We start from the raw sequence: 15265 nt of genomic DNA, 5'->3' as shown, positions 1-15265 counted from the left end.
CCACAGCAACTTGCAGAGAGCAGATTTCATAACACTGCATGGAAGAATAAACACAGGTGGTAGCCTAGCCTACTCAACTGAACAACTTGAGTTACAGTGGGCATTGACACAGACTAGTTCATTTTAAGGATATCATTCTCATCCTAAACAAGTAAAAAAATGTTTCTGACGCTGAACAAAGTGGTGTGCATCTGACCTGCGTGAACGGAGAACGCCACTGGAGGTTGGGTTGTTGGTAGCTTTTACTCATAAGTCAGGTTCTTGCCAGTTAGACATGGTGAAATTTTCAGTTTGCAAAACAGCACTGAAATACTCTGGCATTACTCACAATATTTTGCAGTGGAAATGAACTAAACGGTTTTTTATGATGTCTGTGAGATGAGGGCACTAGGTCTAATTTTTCAGGACAAGTGATTATAGTAGACACCCACTGTAGGCTATGGCTTTTTATGCCTGTTTCATAACCATTTAATTATATCCGTAAACTCATCACCAAGGCAACATGCACTGAGCAGATTTCATAAGTCTGTCTCTTTGCATCAGAGAACAAACACCCTGACTAACCTGGTACATGACCCTCTCAGAAACACCAGGTAGCTTAGTCTACTACTCAAGTGAAACAACTTCAGTAATAGTTGGCATGCATACTAGGGAAGGTCATTTCGGGGACATAATATTCTTATCCTCCTCCACTGAAGAAAACAAAGTTTCCCACACAAAGTAGTGCATATGTGTGTGTGTTCGCATGCGTTTCCCCTACATGCATTTAGCAGATGGTAAAACGTTTTCAGTTTAAACTTCAAAGCAACTAAAACTAGATATAAATTATGTCAAAAATATAAATTGTACAATATATTTTTAAATAAGATTGTATTTGAGAACTAACAACCCAAAAATTGTTAAACTAGACAGTCAGGGAGAACCTAAAATTCAAAAAAATGTAATGTCATGGGACCCATGCCCCCCACTGATTTTGTTATAATGTTTAAGTCACTCAGATAGCATAGGAACATGACATAAGCCATGGCAAAATGTGTAGGAAATTAGATTTAAAACAGAAACATGTTGTCTCTGCGGCCAAGAGGAGGGCTGTGGTTAAAAATGTTGTGAGATAGGCTAATCAAAGTTCAAAGTTGAAAAAGGTCAATATTAACTCTTGTTCATCGTTTATAGGCCTAGTTATTAACACAGGTCTAGTTTATACAACTGTTATTAATCAATGTAAATTGTGCACACACATACATGTACATCTAGCTATTGCCAAACTGGTCATTGGAAGTGTTGCTAAATGTGCAGGCCTAATTATAAACACAGTTTACCTAAGAATACAGGCTAAATGCAGCCCAAAAGTATTTATATAAATTGTAAAGGCAATTTTGAAGCGTACAGTACTTGGCTTACTGTGCACGCCACACTAGTTGAACATTTTTCTGTTGTAGTAATGGGTGGTCCTCTGTGACCCCAGAGGCTCGCTCTCTGAGAAAGAATAACATGTTTGTCGATAATGATAAACTTCAGGTTGCTCCCTCTCTCTCACACACACACACTCTCTCTCTCTCTGATGTAGGCTGTCTGACTGAGAAGCAGGCTGACTGTGAATGACTTGATACACCCATGCAGCCCCATTCAAATGACTATACATGTATGTGTGTCTGTAGGCTAATTGTTAATGTTTGTTTACATGGCTGATTGCATTGCCTTGCTGGATTCTGAATTAAATTTAGTCAATTAGCTAACATCCCCTGAATTAAATTCAGTCAACATCCCCCCGAATTAAATTCAGTCAACTAGCCAACAACCCCCCGAATTAAATTCAGTCAACATCCCCCCGAATTAAATTCAGTCAACTAGCCAACAACCCCCCGAATTAAATTCAGTCAACATCCCCCCGAATTAAATTCAGTCAACTAGCCAACATCCCCTGAATTAAATTGCAGAGGAAGCACAATACAGACGACCAAATTCAGTCAACTTTATGAACTTGTCAAAAACAAAAACACAATGCTCGATAACAACGACACCGTGAACACTAAATGCAACAAGGCTTAGCCAAAGCTACACCCTCGTGGTTAGTGTGTGTTGTGCTATCTAGGTCATTGCTCTACCTACTATTGCATTGACACGTTTTATTGATCAGCAAAATTCAACATGTTGCTTAGTTGCTTGCAAATAGATTTGTTTAACGTTATAAGAAGAAGAAGAAAAAACTATTAGTGTATTTGAGGTAGTATCACCAGAGGGTTAGTAACATCGCCGTTCCGTGCTAGTGGAAAACGACACCAATAAAGTGGGCAGTGGGCCTGCCAGGGCAATATAACGCTAACTTTACTTTATATAACCGTCATAGATAGCTATGAGGATATGGTTGTTGGGCTATGGCATACTACAAGCTATAGTACCTAGATAGCTATTGTTGGTTTTGTTGTTCTTTGACATGAAGCTATGTATCCCTGAACCAGGTCAAAGTTCGCTGTGACAAACAACTACCGTTATCCAACTGACGTTATCCAGCAATATATACATGGCAAGTAAACAGTATTTTTACCGGCACAACACCACGCTCACCTCTGGTGATCATGGAGCTCTCGACAGTAACATTATACTGTACTGTAGCTAGCTAACGTTACATTGTCTTTCCCTTGCGACAGCTCCCCCCACTGTCCTTTTTGAACAAAACCATTGTCAACAGATTGTTTTATATCTAAATACAACTCACTGTTGGGTATATACTATGTTGTAAATATATGAAGATATGAATATAACATTCAGAAATCCGGAAACTTACCAGCCGCTCCTGTTTCTTCAGCATCTTCCGTAAAATCCACTGTCGCTTCTCTCTGACGGACAGTCGCCGGTGAGATCAGCACGCTAGTAGCGTACAAGGGGCGGGGATAAAGTGCTCTCTTTTAATAATCTACAGTTCCTCTCCTCCTCCCTTTTTCTCGTTCATTGACATTAGGCAATTTCTCAGACGAAAGCAACAAACAAAAAAACATGTAGACATCTCACATATTGCTTTCACAGCTAGCTTGTGTTTTGAAAGTGAAATCTAGAACCGGAAGTGACGCTAGTTTATGTGTCTATGCATTCTGCGGAGGGATATTATCTTTTTTTTTATTTTATCTTATTGGATTTTACAGGAAATGTTACTTTCCTTCAGCTGTCAGCTGAACTCACGGAACAAGCTAAATCTCGACGCTCAATTTATATTTTTTTCAAATGGAGTCGTCTTAGCAAAATGCATGGGGATGACATATTAGAACCGATTAAGTTAGCTAGATGCTAACCAGATACGAAGCCAAACAGCACTACACCGCATCTCAACCATCTGGTAAACAATACCCTGCACTGTCATTTCATCAACTTCACGTGCATTTTGTGTTCCATTTGTATTGTAAGTATATCAAACTGTATGTACTATTCGGTTGTTATGCATGTTCTTTCTTTGTTTATATTCATGCGCATGACAATGGTAAGTTGCACTGCCATCATCACAGTGTACCTTCCTTACATGATGAGGCAATGCATAATGATCCCATTTTCATGGCAGAGTAAGTAGCACTAAACGAGTTTGAAAGCAGCTAACTAGATATCAATTTGTAGCCAGTACTGTAGCCACAGTTATTATTTACCTAGCTATGCTATTTACATTCATACATACCGTTGTTGTTATACATACCCGCAATAACATCTGCTAAACATGTGTATGTGACAAATAAAATTGGATTTGATAGCCCACCTTTGTGGTTTCTCTCTGTAATTGTGTAGCAAATCCTTTTCATAAAGCTTTATTTAGTACATGATTTGTCATGCAACGCTTTATTGTATGGGAAGGGTTTCCGGCTAGATGTATTGTTTATTTTGAGCCGGGTAGTTTGTATACTGGATGCTGATTGGCTAAAACAGCATTCAGCCGTGTGTATGAGAGATCATATACCACGGATATTACAAAACATTTATTTTTACTGTTCAAATTATGTTTGTAACTATTTTATAATAGCAATAAGGAACTTTGGGTGTTTGTGGAATATGACCAATATACCACAGCTAAGGGCTGTATCCAGGCCCTCTGCTTTGTGTCTTGCATAGAACAGCCCTTTGCAATGGTATATTGGCCATATACCACACCCCCTCGGGCATTATTGCTTAATTATGCAATAGGTGGGAAAATACTTTAGGTTGTATTGGCTGATCTGAGAGCCATTCACAAACTGTTATGATCATTGAATCTGTTTTAGTTTTTCTTATTTTTGGCAAGTGTTTGATTGTTCATGTCTATGTCAACCCAGGACCCTGGTCAGAGTGAAGCAGAACCATGGGGAATCAGCTGGCAGGGATCGCTCCTGCCCAGATCCTATCTGTCGACAGCTACTTCTCTGACATCCATGATCACGAGTACGACAAGAGCCTGGGCAGCACGCGCTTCTTTAAGGTGGCCCGCGCCAAGCACAGGGAAGGCCTGGTGGTGGTGAAGGTGTTTGCCATCCAGGACCCATCTCTACCTCTCACCAGCTACAAGCAGGAGCTGGAGGAGCTAAAGATCAGACTACACTCGTGCCAGAACTGCCTGCCTTTCCAGAAGGCCTCCCTCACTGAGAAAGCAGCCATCCTCTTCCGCCAGTACGTCCGGGACAACTTGTATGATCGCATCAGCACGCGACCCTTCCTCAACAATGTGGAGAAGCGCTGGCTAGCCTTCCAGATCCTCACCGCCGTAGACCAGGCGCACAAATCGGGCGTGCGCCACGGTGACATTAAGACAGAAAACGTGATGGTGACCAGCTGGAACTGGGTGCTGCTCACAGACTTTGCCAGCTTCAAGCCCACCTATCTGCCTGAGGACAACCCAGCTGACTTTAATTACTTCTTTGACACGTCTCGACGGAGGACATGTTACATCGCCCCCGAGAGGTTTGTGGATGGGAGTATGTTCACCACAGAGAGCGACCAGAATACCCCTCTGGTGGACCTCACCAGCAACAGCCAGAGGAGCAGGGGAGAGCTCAAACAGGCAATGGATATCTTCTCAGCAGGTAACTTTCATAGCTGAAATATATTTTCTGTTTGAGGCAATAGAGAGAGATAAGTGGATGTCATGGACTCGCCCAATTTACTAGTAGTTGAATTATCGACATTGAGAGTGTTTAAACATCTAATGTACATTCCCCTTCCCTGGCTGTTATTTCATGTGTTTTTTAGGTTGTGTGATCGCAGAACTCTTCACAGAGGGAGTACCACTGTTTGATCTCTCCCAACTTCTGGCATATCGCAAAGGACACTTCCAGACAGAGCATGTTCTCATGAAAATAGAAGACCATTACATCAGAGAACTAGTAATAGTCTATATGTTTTATCTTCACGTGAAAATGTTCTTGTGAAATACTAAATTCATCCTGAGCACCAATTCTTAAGTGTACCGCAGTCTCCTGGTAACCACCAAAACCCTCTTTTCGCCTCCTAGGTGGCCCAGATGGTGCAGCGGGAGCCGGAGAAGCGTCTGACTGCGGAGGAGTACCTGAAGCAGCAGAGAGGTAACGCCTTCCCAGACATCTTCTACACCTTTCTGCAGCCCTACATGGCCCAGTTTGCCAAGGAGACCTTCCAGTCGGCAGACGAGCGTGTGCTGGTCATCCGCAAGGACCTGGATAACATCCTCCATAACCTCCGCGGGGGAGGGCCAGGCGGGTCGACGGAGAAGCCTGAGAAGGGGGACCAGGAGTCGAGTGTGGTGTCGGCCAAGGAGGAGCAGGGTCTGGTGGTGTTGGTGTCTGTCATCACCTCCTGCCTCCAGACGCTGCGTTCCTGCGACTCCAAGCTGGCGGCTCTGGAGCTGGTGCTGCACCTGGCGGGCCGCCTCAGGGTGGAGACACTGCTGGACCGCATCACACCATACCTGCTGCACTTCTGCAGCGACCTGGCGCCACGGGTTAGGGCCCAGGCCGTGCGCACCCTAGCAAAGGTGCTGGCGCTGGTGAAGGAGGTTCCCCGTAACGATGTCAACATCTACCCAGAGTACATCCTGCCGGGCATCGCCCACCTGGCGCAGGACGACGCCACCATCGTCAGGCTGGCATACGCAGGTCAGTTGGGTTGACAATGACCACGGGTCGCTCTAAATATGATTACACACTTGTCCAAAGGTTGTCAGTATTTATGTTGTTTGTAATGCCTATCCATTCGCCTCTCTCCTTTTCTCAGAGAACATAGCCCACCTGGCTGAGACAGCTTTGCGTTTCTTAGAGCTTGTTCAGGAGAATAACCTGAATATGGAGCACGACTTGAATGGGGAGGACACAGAGGAGACCCTCCACCCCAACGAGAACTACGACTCTGGTAATTTTAAGGCCTCCTCTCTCTCAAATATCAGATTGGAGGTAGAGATTTAACACCGAAACATGGATACTGAATGCCGCACCTGACGCTCCCTTGGGAAAATTATATTCTGTTCTGACTTCCTGTTCCTCCTGACAGAGCTGCAGGCGCTTCATGAGATGGTGCAGCAGAAGGTGGTTACGTTACTGAGCGACTCGGAGAACATCGTCAAGCAGTCTCTGATGGAGAACGGCATCACGCGGCTCTGTGTGTTCTTCGGCCGGCAGAAGGCCAACGACGTGCTCCTGTCCCACATGATCACTTTCCTGAACGACAAGAATGACTGGCACCTTCGGGGAGCCTTCTTCGACAGCATCGTGGGTAAGGGGCAGGACTGTGCCACAGACACGGTGCCCACACTTAGTCACTCAAATATGCTAATGGGAAAAGCTGGATGTGTACATGCAGGAAGTCGCCGAGATACAGAGATCCTAGAATATATTTTCTCTTCAATGACCCGTCTTTCGCTTTCCACTCTCTCCCTGCCTCCCCCTCCTCCCCCTTCCTCTTGGTTTCTGTCTTTTAATTTTCTCTTTTACTCTCCCTCTTTCATCTCTCTCTCTCTCCCTCTTTCATCTCTCTCTCTCTCCCTCTTTCTATCTCTCTCTCTTCCTCTTTCCATCTTTCCATCTCTCTCCCTCTCTTTCCATCTCTCTCCCTCTCTTTCCATCTCTCTCCCTCTTTCCATCTCTCTCCCTCTTTCCATCTCTCTCTCCCTCTTTCCATCTCTCTCCCTCTTTCCATCTCTCTCTCCCTCTTTCCATCTCTCTCCCTCTCTTTCCATCTCTCTCCCTCTCTTTCCATCTCTCTCTCTGTCCCTCTCTTTCCATCTCTCTCTCTCTTTCCATCTCTCTCTCTTTCCATCTCCTCTTTCTCTCTCTCTTTCCATCTCTCTCTCTCTTTCCATCTCTCTCTCTTTCCATCTCCTCTTTCTCTCTCTCTTTCCATTTCCTCCAGGTGTGGCGGCGTACGTGGGCTGGCAGAGCTCATCCATCCTGAAGCCCCTCCTGCAGCAGGGTCTGAGTGACGCGGAGGAGTTTGTCATCTACAAGGCCCTCAACTCTCTCACCTGCATGTGCCAGCTGGGCCTGCTGCAGAAACCACACATCTACGAGTTTGTCAGTGATATCGGTGAGATGGGGTAGAGAGGAGCTTAGAGACGGCAGGGGAAGGATAGTGTTGTTACTATACTATGTAAAAAAGGCACTTTTTGTGATGAACTTTTCCCCCTTATTTTGAAAGCCCCATTCCTGTGCCACCCCAACCTATGGATCCGCTACGGGGCGGTGGGCTTCATCACCGTGGTGGCCCAGCATCTCAACATAGCAGACGTCTACTGCAAACTGATGCCTCACCTCAACCCCTTCATCACCCAGCCCATCATACAGGTAAGACTTCCACACACACTCACTTACCATCTTCACATGTAACACATTGAAAGAATCTCCCAGACTCTTATTAAATTATGTTATGTGGTGCTATTCTATGGTGTGTTGTACTTTGCTATGCTAGGTTATGGTGTGCTGTACTGTGCTTTGCTATGTTATGGTGTGCTGTACTGTGCTATGCTAGGTTATGGTGTGCTGTACTGTGCTTTGCTATGTTATGAGGTGCTATGTTTTGGTGTGCTGTATTGTGCTATGTTATGGTGTGCTGTGCTATGCTAGGTTATGGTGTGCTGTGCTATGTTATGGTGTACTGTGCTGTGCTATGTTATTGTGTGCTGTGCTATGGTATGGTGTGCTGTGCTATGGTATACTGTACTATGCTATGTTATGGTGTGCTGTACTTCGCTATGTTATGAGGTGTTATGGTGTGCTGTACTGTGCTATGTTATAGTGTGCTATGCTAGGTTATAGTCTGCTGTGCTATGTTATGGTGTGCTATGCTATGTTATGGTGTGCTGTACATCTGCTATGTTATGAGGTGCTAGGTTATGGTCTGCTGTGCTATGTTATGGTGTGCTAGGTTATGGTGTACTGTGCTATGTTATGTTATGGTGTGGTATGCTGTACTGTGCTATGGTAAATGAGGCTGTGTTTCCTCTCAGATTGATAAAGAGATAGTACTGCTGAGTGTGCTGAAGGAGCCAGTGAGCCGCTCCATCTTCGACTACTCCCTGCGCTCCAAAGACATCGCCAGCCTCTTCCGCCACCTGCTGCTGCGGCAGAAGAAGCGCAGCGGCTCACTCCCAGAATGCCCCATTCCGGAGGACCCCGCCATCGCCCAGCTGCTTAAGAAACTGCTCTCTCAGGTCAGAGGGTGGGGGTGATGTCTCGACATTACATGGATGGGATAATGCACAACGTTTGACCATTATTGTTATGATGATGATGATCACAACGATAGTGATAATTGTTTATTCTAGGGGATGACGGAGGCTGAAGAGGACAAGCTGCTAGCACTGAAGGACTTCATGCTCAAGTCCAACAAGGCCAAGGCCAACATGGGAGACCAGAGCCACCTGGGGGAGGCAGTCCAGAGCGGGGTCATTGACCTGGCCACGCTGGGCATCATGGGACGCCAGGTGGACCTGGTCAAACCTAAACAGGAGGCCGAGGACAAGAGAGGTAGGGACGCCACTGACACCTGGTGGTCAAAGTACACCCCTGTAATAGCAGAGAGGGGTACACAAACCCAAAGGCTGCATTTACACAGACAGCCCAATTCTGATCTTTTGCCCAATTATTGAAGAAATAAAATTGGAAATGGGCTGCCTGTGTAAACACAGCCAAGTTGACCCTTAGCCTTAAAACATTTGTGTGTAGACACTGAAAAGATTGGATAGGTTGATATTATAGTTTATATATTTTCACCATGTTTGATATCAATGACCTGTCATTTATCTGTTTGCAGACTTCATCGCCACAGCATCTGGTATAGTGCTGGTGTGGTTTAGCCTGTAGTGATGTGCATAACAAATAATCCCATCCAGACATAATATCCCCCAGATTACCCACATCGCCTCATTACATTTAATTCACTAGATGGGTTAAACTGCATCAGGACAAGCAGAGTTTTCACATTTTCACATTACCTCTGTGGCTGTCTACACACGACAGAGCAGTACATGTTAGTGTTCAGTTCAGTCAAACCTTTATTTGGCTATTCCTGCAGCAGCACACATACATCTCCTTTTCCCTGTAGTCAAATAAAATGTCCGACTGGCCTTGAGTTTTGTTAACATACCAGGCAGACTCCCCCTAGGGGCATCACGTTTTGTTAAAAAGACGTGTGTGCTCTCTGGCAGTAGTGTAAACAATGGATCTAAGGCCCTTAGTCTAAGTAACACTATACCAGTTAAATCCCATATGGGTCTAGACTCCATGGTATTCAATAGAAAGTATTTATTCAAGGACACACTGAAAGATTGTGTTGTGCATCTACGCTATAGGATAACAGATACAGTATATTAACATCTAACCTGTTTGGCGTTTTGGAGTGTTTTTTTCATAGGCACTGTTAGTAGCTTGTCTGACACAATTTACCGTGGGCTAAAAGTGACTGTGTGTTGCAGCTGGTATGTTTCAATCGCATGGAACTGTCCTTTTGGAGTGTTGGACTGCTGCTGGTGACTAATTTAACTACTCACTCTAACATGTCCTGTGATTAGCATCTCTCCCATCTCCCAACTGCTTCATGTAGTCTGGTGGTCTTAAAACCTGTTGTATCTGCATTGGCCTTCAACTCCTTTTAACGCCTGCCGTCTCCCGTTAGTATTTTCATTAGATATTTGAAGCCGTAGTGCCTTCTCCATGGCTTATTGGAATAGCTGAAAATAGGGAGCCCCCTTCAACTTAATGGCTATTCAATCCATCAGTCAAGCTTTTGACCTCCAGTGCTGAATGCTTCTTAACTGGTGTTTCTTAGCTTTTTCTGTTTCTCTTTCTCTCTTCAGCCCGGAAACACACCAAACAGGACTCCAACATGAATGAAGAGTGGAAGAGCATGTTTGGCTCTCAGGAGTCAGCGGCTACGGCACCACAGCCCCCCACGGTACATAACGGGTTAACCTATGATGTCTGCTAAGAATAAGGGGGGGGGGGGGGGGGGGGGCGAGGGTTGAATGATTGATTGATATACTAATTGATTTATTTTATAGCCTGGTCCAGTCTGGTAGTCTACCTTCTATCTCTGTACTCCACCAGGTGCCTGAAGGGGCAGGGACTCAGACCAGGAAGACCACAGCCTCCCCTGGTGTCCCTGTGGGGCAGTCTGCAGGCGCAGTCTCCACCTACCAGCGTCGTCTCAACACGTGCAAGGCGGAGCTTCAACATCTGGTGCAGCAGAAGAGGGAGCAGTGCAGCGCAGAGCGCATGGCCAAGCAGATGATGGAGAGCGCTGAATGGGAGAGCCGTCCGCCTCCGCCAGGTAAAGTAGTGCCACGGGGACAACAAAGGTTATTCCATAATGACTCCACAAGGGATTATTTTTTGGTCATTATATTATTGAATATCCCACTAGAGGTGTGTTTCTTGCCAATTTGGACTAAGCACAGCAGAAATGTCAACAAGCAGTAGGGTTAGTCAGGGCCCCTCCACATCCACATTGTGTTGTGGTTTTGTTCTGCAGGGTGGCACCCTAAGGGTCTTCTAGTGGCCCACCTCCATGAGCACAAGTCTGCTGTCAACCGTATCCGTGTGTCAGACGAGCACTCCATCTTCGCCACGGCCTCCAACGATGGCACCGTCAAGGTCTGGGACAGCCAGAAGATGGAGGGAAAAACCACCACCACCAGGTACGCCAACCAAATAGTAACCAATAACCAACCAGTTAACCAAGTAGTAACCAATAACCAACCAGTTAACCAAGTAGTAACCTAATTATTTATTTATTTATTTCACCTTTATTTAACCAGGTAGGCAAGTTGAGAACAAGTTCTCATTTACAATTGCGACCTGGCCAAGATAAAGCAAAGCAGTTCGACAACATACAACAACACAGAGTTACACATGGAGTAAAACAAACGTACAGTTAATAATACAGTAGAAAAATAAGTCTATATACAATGTGAGAAAATGAGGTGAGATAAGGGAGGTAAAGGCAAAAAGGCCATGGTGGCAAAGTAAATACAATATAGCAAGTAAAACACTGGAATGGTAGATTTGTAGTAGAAGAAAGTGCAAAATAGAAATAGAAATAATGGGGTGCAAAGGAGCAAAATAAATTAATAAATAAATAAATAAATACAGTAGGGGAAGAGGTAGTTGTTTGGGCTAAATTATAGATGGGCTATGTACAGGTGCAGTAATATGTGAGCTGCTCTGACAGCTGGTGCTTAAAGCTAGTGAGGGAGATAAGTGTTTCCAGTTTCAAAGATTTTTGTAGTTCGTTCCAGTCATTGGCAGCAGAGAACTGGAAGGAGAGACGGCCAAAGGAGGAATTGGCTTTGGGGGTGACCAGAGAGATATACCTGCTGGAGCGCGTGCTACAGGTGGGTGCTGCTATGGTGACCAGTGAGCGGAGATAAGGGGGGACTTTACCTAGCAGGGTCTTGTAGATGACCTGGAGCCAGTGGGTTTGGCGACGAGTATGAAGCGAGGGCCAGCCAACGAGAGCATACAAGTCGCAGTGGTGGGTAGTATATGGGGCTTTGGTGACAAAACGGATGGCACTGTGATAGACTGCATCCTGTTTATTGAGTAGGGTATTGGAGGCTATTTTGTAAATGACATCGCCGAAGTTGAGGATCGGTAGGATGGTCAGTTTTATGAGGATATGTTTGGCAGCATGAGTGAAGGATTCTTTGTTGCGAAATAGGAAGCCAATTCTAGATTTAACTTTGGATTGGAGATGTTTGATGTGAGTCTGTAAGGAGAGTTTACAGTCTAACCAGACACCTAGGTATTTGTAGTTGTCCACATATTCTAAGTCAGAACCGTCCACAGTAGTGATGCTGGACAGGCGGGCAGGTGCAGGCAGCGATCGGTTGAAGAGCATGCATTTAGTTTTACTTGTATTTAAGAGCAGTTGGAGGCCACGGAAGGAGAGTTGTATGGCATTGAAGCTCGTCTGGAGGGTAGTTAACACAGTGTCCAAAGAAGGGCCAGAAGTATACAGAATGGTGTCGTCTGCGTAGAGGTGGATCAGAGACTCACCAGCAGCAAGAGCGACATCATTGATGTATACAGAGAAAAGAGTTGGCCCAAGAATTGAACCCTGTGGCACCCCCATAGACACTGCCAGAGGTCCGGACAACAGGCCCTCCGATTTGACACACTGAACTCTATCAGAGAAGTAGTTGGTGAGCCAGGCGAGGCAATCATTTGAGAAACCAAGGCTATTAAGTCTGCCGATGAGGATGTGGTGATTGACAGTCGAAGGCTTTGGCCAGGTCAATGAGTATGGCAGCACAGTATAGCCTTCCCTGTGGCTCAGTTGGTAGAGCATGGTGTTTGCAACGCCAGCATGGTGTGTGCAACGCCAGGGTTGTGGGTTTGATTCCCACGGGGGGCCAGTACAAAAAAAAAATGCATGAAATGAAATGTATATATTCACTACGGTAAGTCGCACTGGATAAGAGCGTCTGCTAAATGACTAAAATGTAAATGTTTCTTATCGATGGCGGTTACGATATCGTTTAGGACCTTGAGTGTGGCTGAGGTGCACCCATGACCAGCTCTGAAACCAGATTGCATAGCGGAGAAGGTGCGGTGGGATTCGAAATGGTCAGTAATCTGTTTGTTGACTTGGCTTTCGAAGACCTTAGAAAGGCAGGGTAGGATGGATATAGGTCTGTAGCAATTTGGGTCAAGAGTGTCCCCTCCTTTGAAGAGGGGGATGACAGCAGCTGCTTTCCAATTTTTGGGAATCTCAGACGACACGAAAGAGAGGTTGAACAGGCTAGTAATAGGGGTTGCAACAATTTTGGCAGATAATTTTAGAAAGAAAGGTTCCAGATTGTCTATCCCGGCTGATTTGTAGGGGTCCAGATTTTGCAGCTCTTTCAGAACATTAGCTGAATGGATTTGGGAGAAGGAGAAATGGGGAAGGCTTGGGCGAGTAGCTGTGGGGGGTGCAGTGCTGTTGACCGGAGTAAGGGTAGCCAGGTGGAAAGCATGGCCAGCCGTAGAAAAATGCTTATTGAAATTCTCAATTATAGTAGGTTTATCGGTGGTGATAGAGTTTCATGTCCTCAGTGCAGTGGGCAGCTGGGAGGAGGTGTTCTTATTCTCTATGGACTTTACAGTGTCCCAGAACTTTTTTAAGTTTTTGTTGCAGGAAGCAAATTTCTGCTTGAAAAAGCTAGCCTTGGCATTTCTAACTGCCTGTGTATATTGGTTTCTAACTTCCCTAAAAAGTTGCATATCACGGGGGCTGTTCGATGCTAATGCAGAACGCCACAGGATGTTTTTGTGTTGGTTAAGGGCAGTCAGGTCTGGAGAGAACCCAGGGCTATATCTGTTCCCGGTTCTACATTTCTTGAATGGGGCATGCTTATTTAAGATGGAGAGGAAGGCATTTAAAAAAAATAACCAGGCATCCTCTACTGACGGGATGAGGTCAATATCCTTCCAGGACACCCGGGCCAGGTCGTTTAGAAAGGCTTGCTCGCTGAAATGGTTCAGGGAGCGCTTGACAGTGATGAGTGGAGGTCATTTGACCGCTGACCCGTTATGGATGCAGGCAATGAGGCAGTGATCGCTGAGATCTTGGTTGAAAACAGCAGAGGTGTATTTAGAGGGCAAGTTGGTTAGGATGATATCTATGAGGGTGCCCGTATTTACGGCTTTGGGGTGGTACCTGGTGGGTTCATTAATAATTTGTGTGAGCTTGAGGGCATCAAGCTTGGATTGTAGGATGGCTGGGGTGTTAAGCATGTCCCAGTTTAGGTCACCTAGCAGCACGAGCTCTGAAAATAGATGGGGTGCAATCAGTTCACATATGGTGTCCAGAGCACAGCTGGGGGCCGAGGGTGGTCTATAGCAGGCGGCAACTGTGAGAGACTTGTTTTTAGAGAGATGGATTTTTAAAAGTAGAAGTTCAAATTGTTTGGGTACAGACCTGGATAGTAGGACAGAACTCTGCAGGCTATCTTTGCAGTAGATTGCAACACCGCCCCCTTTGGCCGTTCTATCTTGTCTGAAAATGTTGTCGTTAGGGATGAAAATTGGTGGACTTCCTAAGCCAGAATTCAGACACGGCTAGGACATCCGGGTTGGCAGAATGTGCTAAAGCAGTGAATAAAACAAACTTAGGGAGGAGGCTTCTAATGTTAACATGCATGAAACCAAGGCTATTACGGTTACAGAAGTCATCAAAAGAGAGCGTCTGGGGAATAGGAGTGGAGCTAGGCACTGCAGGGCCTGGATTCACCTCTACATCACCAGAGGAACAAAGGAGGAGGAGGATAAGGGTACGGCTAAAAGCTATGAGGATTGGTCATCTGTGACGTCCGGAATAGAGAGTAAAAGGAGCATGTTTCTGGGGGCGATAAAATGGCTTCAAGGTATAATGTACAGACAAAGGTATGGTAGGATGTGAATACAATGGAGGTAAACCTAGGCATTGAGTGATGATGAGAGAGATATTGTCTCTAGAAACATCATTGAAACCAGAAGATGTCATAGCATGTGTAGGTGGAGGAACTGAAAGATTGGATAAGGTATAATGTGCAGGGCTAGAGGCTCTACAGTGAAATAAGCCAATAAACACTAACCAGAACAGCAATGGACAAGGCATATTGACATTAAGGAGAGGCATGCTTAGCCGAGTGATCAAAGGGTCCAGTGAGAATTAGACAGCTAGCCGAGCCATAGGTAGCAAGCTGGTAGAAGATGGAGGGAGGTCTGTTTTTAGCCACCTCGTGCGTTTCCGTCTGTAGATTAGTGGGGTTCCTTGTGGTGGGGGGGACCAGTTCAATTGGTAAAATAGTTATAATGGTCCAAGAAAA

At 45.4% G+C, this 15265-nt stretch overlaps 2 protein-coding genes across 5 annotated transcripts in view; one reads left to right on the top strand and one right to left on the bottom strand.

Moving 5' to 3' along the window:
• LOC106574737 (calcium-transporting ATPase type 2C member 1) overlaps nucleotides 1-3021 on the bottom strand; it is a 44245-nt gene extending 41224 nt beyond the window's left edge. Inside the window, exon 1 of one of the 2 annotated variants that reach the window (XM_082975653.1) lies at nucleotides 2786-3021. In XM_082975653.1, coding sequence (XP_082831779.1) covers nucleotides 2786-2809 — 24 coding nt within the window. In that variant the 5' untranslated portion in view covers nucleotides 2810-3021. The remainder of the gene's footprint in view (nucleotides 1-2785) is intronic. The other variant, XM_082975655.1, reaches the window with a different exon arrangement.
• Nucleotides 3022-3094: 73 nt separating this feature from the next.
• Nucleotides 3095-15265, top strand: part of LOC106574714 (phosphoinositide 3-kinase regulatory subunit 4) — a 30795-nt gene continuing 18624 nt past the window's right edge. The window contains exons 1-14 of one of the 3 annotated variants that reach the window (XM_082975650.1): nucleotides 3095-3394; nucleotides 4290-5033; nucleotides 5200-5333; nucleotides 5462-6080; nucleotides 6199-6333; nucleotides 6472-6693; nucleotides 7330-7503; nucleotides 7615-7760; nucleotides 8423-8626; nucleotides 8741-8942; nucleotides 9229-9249; nucleotides 10271-10368; nucleotides 10521-10743; nucleotides 10945-11110. In XM_082975650.1, the coding sequence (XP_082831776.1) occupies nucleotides 4316-5033; nucleotides 5200-5333; nucleotides 5462-6080; nucleotides 6199-6333; nucleotides 6472-6693; nucleotides 7330-7503; nucleotides 7615-7760; nucleotides 8423-8626; nucleotides 8741-8942; nucleotides 9229-9249; nucleotides 10271-10368; nucleotides 10521-10743; nucleotides 10945-11110 (3062 nt within the window). In that variant the 5' untranslated portion in view covers nucleotides 3095-3394; nucleotides 4290-4315. The remainder of the gene's footprint in view (nucleotides 3395-4289; nucleotides 5034-5199; nucleotides 5334-5461; nucleotides 6081-6198; nucleotides 6334-6471; nucleotides 6694-7329; nucleotides 7504-7614; nucleotides 7761-8422; nucleotides 8627-8740; nucleotides 8943-9228; nucleotides 9250-10270; nucleotides 10369-10520; nucleotides 10744-10944; nucleotides 11111-15265) is intronic. The other 2 variants (XM_082975651.1, XM_082975652.1) reach the window with 2 other exon arrangements.

Source organism: Salmo salar, chromosome 05, assembly GCF_965601325.2.
Source record: "Salmo salar chromosome 05, fSalSal1, whole genome shotgun sequence".
Lineage (NCBI taxonomy): Eukaryota > Metazoa > Chordata > Actinopteri > Salmoniformes > Salmonidae > Salmo > Salmo salar.
This window is presented reverse-complemented; position numbering and strand designations above follow the sequence as displayed.